At 30.9% G+C, this 9,864-nt stretch overlaps 1 protein-coding gene across 1 annotated transcript in view; it reads right to left on the bottom strand.

Annotated features, from left to right (window-relative positions):
* The window catches only part of LOC108579045 (midasin-like), an 8,699-nt gene extending 501 nt beyond the window's left edge, over nt 1-8,198 (bottom strand). Inside the window, 9 exon segments of the mRNA XM_017942474.1 lie at nt 57-281; nt 671-970; nt 1,392-1,709; nt 1,851-2,214; nt 2,519-2,960; nt 3,150-5,849; nt 5,993-6,966; nt 6,968-7,255; nt 8,026-8,198. Coding sequence (XP_017797963.1) covers nt 57-281; nt 671-970; nt 1,392-1,709; nt 1,851-2,214; nt 2,519-2,960; nt 3,150-5,849; nt 5,993-6,966; nt 6,968-7,255; nt 8,026-8,198 — 5,784 coding nt within the window.
* Between the last annotated feature and the right edge of the window lie 1,666 nt (nt 8,199-9,864).

The following is a 9,864-nucleotide window of genomic DNA, read 5'->3' as shown; positions in this document are numbered from 1 at the left end:
TAAAAAAAATAATTTTTACATCGCTTTTACGAGAAACTAGTTCAAAAAGCGCTTACGAGAATGGCCATCCAATTCATGTTAACACACTGCGCAAGTCCCCTGAGGACAGTTTTCTGCTCCCTCAGGAGCAACAAATCATCGTCCTCGTAGACAGCAGAATTACTACGATCCAATATTTCGTCCCCCAAGAAGAGCTTGTCTTTTATCAGGTGAAATGGATACTCTGGATCGGGCAAAGGGCAATCGTTCTGAGAGAATATCCTGTTATATATCTCAATTACCTGTAATTTAGAAAAACTCCAGGTTAAAGTGGGTCGAAATAAATTTCATTTTAAATAATATAACGTTTACGAAATTTATATGAATACATATCTACTTATGTATTGAAAAAGATTGAACATTTGATAAACTCATAACACGTTAATTTAATTATAAATTGGAAGAAAATGTTAACTGAATAATAATTGTTATATTTAAGATATTTGATGGAACACTGACAATGAGAGATGCTTGTAAAATATGCAGATTTAAATTTGCAAATATTAATTGTTAATTTATTTAATTATATTAGTAATATTCAAGTTAAATTGTAAAAGAAAAATTGAAAGTTTTATATAATTAATATTCGTAATATATTACATATTGGAAGTATCAACTTATTAAATCTTACATTCTTTTTATCTTCATTTGTCCTCATTCTGTCGACATAAATAAGTTGAGCACCATTTCCAGAATTAAAAACCTTCTTTGAACTCTGTCTAAAAGCCGCCATAGTTATTTCGCACCACCTGGTAACATCTCTAAGGTTCATCTCCCATGGTGATCCTGAATGGCCCCATGTAGTCCCAACTTGAAAGCTTAGTTCTTCATTAAACTCAATCATTTTATCCAGTAAATCCTCCGGTAATTCCGGAAATTGAACATTTAAAATGAATTTTAAATCTCTCTGCTCAAGAGCATCCACGAAAACCTACATAGAAAAAATGCAAATTAAAACTTCTAATAAATGCTGCTGTACTACATATCTTGATGTTTTATTAATTAAAAGACCATTGTGATTGTGCATAATTTAAAATTAATTTGTATAAAAATTCAGAATTCATTATTATTACTCAATTTAAAGTCTTCTGAGTTGAAAAATTCAAAAGTTGAAAAATTTCAAAAGACAGAAAGATTTTTCATTTTTTTAAAGAATCGATATTCAATCAATATTCGATCTTTTCACCTTAGTACTATTTATCAGCGTCTAATATTTCTCCACTTTCAAACATAAATAATATACCAGTCAAATCTTAATCCCTTAAAATTACGAAACCTTGAAAATCTAGAGCTATTGCTACTAACGTAAATTACAATTTTCTTTAACAGAATTTTCAAAATGTATTCTTTACCTGCGTAAAACGGTTCAGAAATGACTTTGGAAGACCTCTTCTAGCTCCACCTTGACGAAGAGGATTTTGACAAGCAAATAATCGAGTTCCCGGTTTCACGCTAAATGTCATTGCTAACTCGGGAATGTAGATTTCTCCACGATGATCAAGACAGGCGTTTAATCCTTCGAGAACTGATTGCGACGCAAGATTTAATTCGTCAAGAAGAATCCAATCTCCATTTTTTAGTGCTCTTAAGAAAGGACCATCCCTCCATGAAAATTCTCCTGGTTTCCCTCCTTCCAAAGCAATAAACACAAAATTACAACTTGCTTCTTTCTTCTTGAATACATATTTCTAAAGGTTTATAATATTGTTGTAGTACATTAAAATAATAAGTAGTTATTGCATAATTTTAGTTGTAATATTAATACATAAATAACTTTTAATAATTTTATTTTTCGCAAGAGAAATACGTACTGTTTGATCGCTTAGATTTAATCTAAGAAGACGATGACCTGATGATTTTGCAAGCGCGGCAACTAAACTAGTTTTTCCAACTCCTGGACTACCTTCCAATAAAATCGGTTTGTTTAACTGCAAAGCTCGTAAGACTTTCAGAGTATTCATCCTAGTTGTTGGACTTGCGAAAGCAAATCCCACGTTACTTGGAATTTGTTCATCTCCTTTCTTCACGTAAAATGGACGTATCCCAAATTTATCTTCTAGATTTTCAATATCAAATTCTTCGCAATTCAATATTAGCTCAGATTTCAGTGTAGTCTGTACTTGCTGTTTGATGAACTTCAATGCTGAATCCTTAAAACTCTTTAATTTCTTTGAACTAAACAAAGAGTTAAAATATTTTGTTAAAGCTTTCATCAGTATAATTAATCTATGTGCAATATGATTGATTATACATAATAAACTTTTATTAAAATTTATTTACTCCAAGATTTTAAATACGATTTCTATACAAAACAATCTAATGAATGATATTTAAAAAAACAAATTATTAATAATTCTAATTCTTTGAGATTATTTTGACTATCAATTTTATCCTAAATTTCACACATATATTCTCTACATTTTAACAATCTGTAATATTTTATTTAAAATGTATCATAAGACAAGGGTAAATTACTTACTTTTCTGCAGCAGTTAAACCAGATCCAAGTCCATCAATATAGCTTAAAGCTGCACCATGAAAGAAAGCATCCCCTATTTCTAAATCTTTGCAACAGTTAACAAAATTCACCCATGTAAGTATATCTCTGACACTAACAACCAGTTTTTTTCCTATTTCTGTTGTTTGTAGCCATTTAAGGAACTCTATTACCGCCGTAGACACACTTTCCTTATATTCTTGATGTAAGTTATGCACCATAATACACTTGAGATCGTCTAATGAAACGCAACCTTCGCACCAAATTTCAGTAAATCTATTTCTAAGGGCTGGTGAAAGTTCTTTTTTGCCATAATCACCACCAGGATTCATTGTGCCAACAAAGATAAAATCTTCGGAAGCAGTGACAGTTTCATTTTCCTCGGTCGATGTTTTTTCAGCAATTAAAAGCTTACGCTCAGGTTCTGAAAAGAATAACACAAATTTATGAGCGCCTACAAAAAATGTATAACGTACATTGGAGTATAAAAAGAATTCAATGGTCGATTTGTGCAAGTTTATATTAAAATTTAATTTTAATGTAATACCATTTAAATAGTGATTTTAAAGGAATTATTACCATATGATTAATACAATGTGAAAAAAGCAATTACCTAAAAGAGAGTTCAGACGTTCAAGCACACTATCGTCTGCTAAAGAGATTTCGTCTACTAAAAAGAAGCCTCCATTTTTCATGGATGTCACTAGAGGACCATCAACCCACTCAAACAATTTTTGATTTTCTTTACGCTGTCTAACTGGACGAAGACTTCCAAGGAAATCTGATGCCTCTGTATGCATGTGGCAGTTAACAATACTCAGTTCTTGTTGTCTAATCACAGACAAAAGTTGACAGACTGTAGTTTTGCCACCTCCTGTTTCACCAATCAAGAGGACTGGTTCTTTGAAGTCACAGGCCTTTGAAAGAAGTACTGCCATTTTACGCATTTGAAACGTCCAGACTACATGTTCAAATCCTGGAATCTTCTTCGACAGAAGAGCTTCCAAAATCGGCCTAGTTACAGTAGAAGTCTTCTCAGAAAGTGAAAATAGAGCATCTGGAAGAATATCTCTCTTCAGATGTTTTTTCAAGACCTGTATGATTTCCAAGCATTCTTCTGGATGACGAACTTTTGAAGACAAAACCAAGTAACCCTCATCAGCTAGATGTTGACTCCAATCATACAAAGTGCCTTTAATTTCAGGTGCAAGGTGATATCTTTCAGCCCAACGAAATAGATCTCTAAGAGTTATAAATCCTTTCTTTCCAGCAAAAGTTGCAGTACTCTTTCTTCTTATTTGAAGTTCTGTCATCACGTTAATTACCTGTTTACAATATGACTCTGGCATTTTACATCTTTTCTGCAATATTACTTGAAGTTCCTTCGGTGGAATTTCATCAAAATGTAGCTCAACAAATCTGTTTCTAAATGCACGTGATAGTACCTTTCTTCCTCCATATAAACCAGGAGGATTCTGAGTAGCAAAGAGCATGAAATTATCATGTGCTTTAACAACTTGTTGTGTTTCTGGAATGAACAACTCTCTATTGTCATCAAGGACTCTGTTTAAAGCTTCTAAAACATCGCTAGGTGCCAAATTCAACTCGTCCAAAATTATCCAGTATCCTTTCCTCATAGCATCCACTAAAATACCCTCTTTAAAAACTAACTTTCCTGAAGAATCAGCTACGTAAGTACCGACGTATTCCTGCAGGTCTGTATGTTCATGATTATTAATTCTGACACAGATATGTCCCGAGGCCTTTGCCAGGTATGTAATTAAACTGGTTTTTCCAACAGAAGTATCACCTTGTAGTAATACAGGCATCTTTCCTATGGATACTACTCGTACTAAGTCTTTCAAATTTTGTTTCACTGTTTCTGTGAGAACATAATTGTCTGGTACTTGTGGCTCAAGATCACCTTTAGGTATCCAATATCCCTCAAAGCACATAAAACTTTCTACAGGACCACCACGCGGCCTTGGAATCGCGGTTCCAATAACAGCACTTGCATTTTTTTCTCCTATCATAGCTTTTACAATCATTCTTTGCACCAATGGATAGGAGTTACTATCTAACTGTGTCAAAAAACTTAAACAAAATGCTTCATATAATGATCTTAATGCACTTCCACAAGGATTTTGTGCAGACACACTTAGAGCACGACATAATGTCCTTAAACTATAATGTGGTTTATGTCCAGTTCCATCAAGAAGACTAGTTTCTGCCTCATTCCTTACATTCAAGTAAAATTTAACTATGTTTCGGATTTTCTCTGGAGAAAGGTTTAAATCCTTCAAGTATGAGTTGACTAGAAGTTCTAAATCTGATTTCTCTGTAAGTTCATCAACAAAGAATTCTGTAAATCTATTTCTTAGTCCTATGGGAAGATCCTTTTTTCCAATATCTGTTGCAGGGTTCATACAAGCAAAAATTGCAAAATCTTCGTGTCTTTTGATTGGTTCTTTGTCTCCACGCTCTAACAAAGATAAAGATCCACGGGATCCTTCCAATAAACCAGAAAGGCATTCTAAAGTCTCTGCAGTAGCCAAATTAATCTCATCTAATAAGACCCAATCTCCATTCTTCAGTGCTTTCACTAGACTACCCTCAACAAAAGAAAATGCTAATGAATATTGACTTTGTACTTGGGACTGAAGTTTCTCCAACTTCTGTGCCATTTTTTCCCATTTTTTTAAAAGTTCTACTTCAGTTTGCCTGTTTGTAGATGACTTTAATCTTTTCAAGGCAGCACTAGTACTATGAATCATTAAAGTAGTCAGTGTTTTCCACTTTCTTTCTTCAAAACACCGTCCGATATGGTTCAAAAATTTTTGATTAGGTTCAATTGCAAAATAAGATCGAAACAGTATTTCAAATTCTTCACGAATTGGAAGAATTAGAAGTTTAAGGTCTACTGGTTTATATCCACCAAGCAAATCTGTGCTTTCACTCTGTTGGTTCATATTTATTACTATCAACTTATGACCTGTTATCTGTGCAAGGTATTGAACACAACTTGTTTTTCCTGTTCCAGTCTCTCCAACTAGAAGAACAGGCTCCTTTTGAATAACACAAGTAGCTATCCGTTCCAGCAGACATACAGATGGCCTTGTGTAAGAAAAATTTGAATTTTTTGATTCTAATTTAACTCTGTCAGACTTTTTTATTTGTAATGTCGCTCTGCCGACAGTAAGACATTGTTTGTGAAAATCCACTGATGGTTTATGTACTGCACAAAAAAATTCTGCTTTCGTTTTTATAATACCCAATTTAAGTGCTACTGCTATTGCCAAATTTAATTGTTGCACTGAAATGAGTAAAATAGATAGATAAATTAATTGTTACCACTAAAAAGGATTGTAAAATAAATTAGGTACACTATTTTTCAGTTCATGAACATTGAACAGTAAAGAGAAGAAATAAGTATTTCTAATGGAATATGTTACATACCAGAATTAGGCACAGAGCAGCAGAAGACATCCAAAGCATCTTGAAAGATTTTCAATGCTGATGTCGGTGATGATACATCAAAATCAACTATAGCTCTAGAACACCACTTAACTAAATCCCTTGTAGAAATTTGTCTAGCATTTTTTATATGATTCACAACATCATCTTCATGATTTCCAGCAGAGAATAACAAAAATACATCAACCATTCTTGTAGCTATTGTATGTAATATTGGAAATAAAGTCTGAACAATTGTTGCAAGTTCTTCTCTTGATAAGGATTCTACATTAACACAAGCCCAATGTTTCTGTAATGGCATTTGGAGTGGTTTCTGTGCTCCTCCAGAAGTTAATCTTCTGGTAACAAACAACTGAAATCCACTTTTTACATGTATTGAATCCCTATATCCTGGAACTGACAATGTTTTTGTTTCCACAAGTTGTCCTATAACACTGATAACATCGGTTGCGGCACAATCAATGTCTTCCAACAGCAACCATTTACCAGACAATACAGCTTCTGTCAATATTCCCGGTTGCCACAAAAATTCTCCAGGAATATCAGTACATCTGTACATCCCTAATAACATCTTAGAATCTGTTTGATCACCTAATTGTACTTTCACAAAGTTTACAACGTCATGGCCTGTAGCTTGTGCTAAATATTCTACTAGTGCAGTTTTTCCTGAACCAACTGCACCTTGTAAATACACACATTTATTAGAAGATACTGCAAAAGCTAAATTTTGCAAATTTCTCCGTGTAGATGGTACTGGAACCAAATTTAGTGTACTTTTCACTTTTGATTTTGTAAAAATTGGAAGTAAAATATCTCCAATAGATACTACTGAAGGTACATCAAGTATATGATCTATTCCTTTGGTATCTTCAGATGTTATACTGCTTTGAATAACTTCCTTGTATTCAATAGAAAATTGTTGAATATTTGAAAGAAAATCACCTGCATTGGATATAAATTAAAAACAAAACAAGAAAGAATATAATTTAATTTTGTATATCTTACCATCTAACACCTTCATCTTTATGAGTTAAATATTTGTAAAATTTAGACCAATTCCATGTGTACTTAAAGTGCATTGGTGCACTACATAGAATGTCATAAGAAGCAGATACTAAATCATAATCAGATACTTCCATTAAAGATGCTACTTTCCGTTTGTTATGCCTTTTTGAAGAAGGACTATAATCAACTTCTATAGATTCAAATGGAGCTGGATTTACATCAAAATAATATAGGACGAATCTGTAATAAAGTAATATTCAACCACATAGTAATGTTGTCATTTAAATATTTAATTATAATTTGTTATCTTTAATTTTTATTTAACTATTCCCTTATTTTCATAGGAAGTGTAATTGAAATTAAATTATTTTAATTACATTGTAATTTTCATATATAATTCCACAAATAATGATGACTACATTAATAAAATATATGTTAACACTACTGTTATAATGTTTTTTAACATATAAACTACATTTTTTATATATAATAATCAGGTAATAAGAAATACAAAAATGTTATATTTAAATTTACATGCTTATAAATAGAAGTAACTAAACTTATATATTTATAAGATAGGAAAGAGTTACTTGTCTGTGCTATATTAATAATACTTCTAAGAAACGAACACAGAGTATCGTTTCACAAAAAGTTTTAATTCTTTCTAAATATATTTTACATTCATTATACATTTTAGCAATGGATAAGTTTAAATTTGAGTAATAAAAGAAATATAATACAATGTAGAATGTTAGAAAAAGACTGTTTCCTTTGCATGAATTTCTCCAGGCTGCCACATTGAACCTAAAATATTGTGGAATATGGAAAAATTGCAAAATGGAACAAAATATTACTTAATGTAAGGCATGCTTTTGTTGATATAAAATTCATGGCAGTAGTTTTTGCTATATAAGAATATTATTACATGGTGTAGTTTATAATACAAGAAAAATAATTAAAAAATACAAAATTAATATAAAATACTATACATAATAAAGAAGAATACATACACTAAGAAGTCTTTATTCTTACAAAGTAGTTTCCCCAAAATAACAGAATTCAATTTATGAAGTGCATCTCCATCATTGAAAGAAATTTTATCAGTGGAAATGCTTGTAGAAATTAATGCTGGTAATAGCTGTGGAAAACATTCAGCCACATCTTCTGTAGATTTTGGATTCATCAAGAATTCACACAAAATATCTGAAATTCTATCATATTCATTCTTGTCTGGTTCCTATAACAAAATCATATAAAGTTACATGTGACATATTCTCAAATTACCAAACTGTAACAACTTAATTTAACACATTTCCTGAAATATATTATGTTTAAATATTCTAAAAATAAAATATGCAACTTAATAAGTTATTTTATTAATGAGGAAATTTAAAAGCTAATGTAACTGATATACAACAAAGATTTTGTATCCTTTTTAAAAGTTGTGCTTTATGAATGAAATGTAAGATATGATTAATTAGCGCAATATTAATTAATAAATTAAATAAATTAATTTAAAAAAGCCGCATGCACGTTATACTTACACACAGTCTTGAGACATTACTTTTTATCACTTTTAATATATTACAATTGCGTGAAAATAATATTAATAGAACTTATCATTAAGAATAATAACGAGCAAGAGAATAAAACTACAATTTATGAAATAAAAATAAGTAATAGCAGAGTAAACGAATATTAAACAAATCTTTAATTAGTGTTTACAAATTCAAAGCAAATATTTCAAATATTTCAAATATTTCAAAAGAAAATATCTTATTTACCTTATCAATACTGAAGGATGCAAATTTCTGAGCATAATTCTCGCTTCTTTCAACAAAAGCTGTCAAACTTTGTAAAAACATATTTGAAAAACTAGGAACCGAATTGCACGTGCAATTGGAATGGATGTTGAAATCAATGCTTAAGGAACCACGTGCTTTTGACGGTTACATCCGAAGTTAGTACTAAAAGTGTACAATTTCTTCATTGTGTACCAAAAAATCCCTACAATACAAGCAATCACATGTCATTCAAATTTTTACGCAACTAATTGAGAATTTTTAACGGGGTTGCTATCCATGGAGTGCTACAGGCTCTTTTATTTCCAAAATATTACGTCTAGACTTTGAGCGGAGAAAGAATAATTAAGCATGAACTGAAACGGTTCAAGCATGGTCGATACGCAGTATTCGTTGTTAATATGTTTTTCTTAAATAATACACTCCAATTAAATGAATTGTTTTACATCTCAGCAATATTTCTTTGCGTAGAATAAATGTTTACTTTAACGAAGAGTTACAAATAGTAGTCAATAATAGTTTACAATATATGTTATCGAGTTTCTTTGTTCATTGCTTCGACCACACATCTATATAATTTATATTTGGCGCATTTAGAATACACACTACGGGGAGCCACATGAGCTATATAACAAAATCACATAGAATTTTTACTACATAGAAATTCATAAAAATCTGTTTACCGCCTTGCAGAAAAATATATATATGTATTTCTATCAAAATTGCAAACTTAAATAATATAAATTTTTACAACTTACATCTTTTGCATTCATTTTAATAAATGTGAAATATGCATTTGCATTTCGTAACGTTAAAATTGTTTCATTTAAGTAACAATAAAATAATCATGCAAGTGTTTTGTAATAACTATGGAGTAATACATAAAAATTTTTAATTGAGCTTTGCAAAGTCGCAAATATGTGTACATGTCAGTACTCCCAATATTCAAATTAACTCTATTCAGAATATTTATATAAAACGTATATTACACTAAATTCTATAATTTTGCAAAAATTAATTTTATGCTTTTTAATTTTTTTTATAAAA

This window comes from Habropoda laboriosa, unplaced genomic scaffold (assembly GCF_001263275.1).
Source record: "Habropoda laboriosa isolate 0110345459 unplaced genomic scaffold, ASM126327v1 scaffold42, whole genome shotgun sequence".
NCBI lineage: Eukaryota > Metazoa > Arthropoda > Insecta > Hymenoptera > Apidae > Habropoda > Habropoda laboriosa.
Note: the sequence above shows the minus strand (reverse complement) of the source record. Positions and strands in the feature narration are given on the sequence as shown.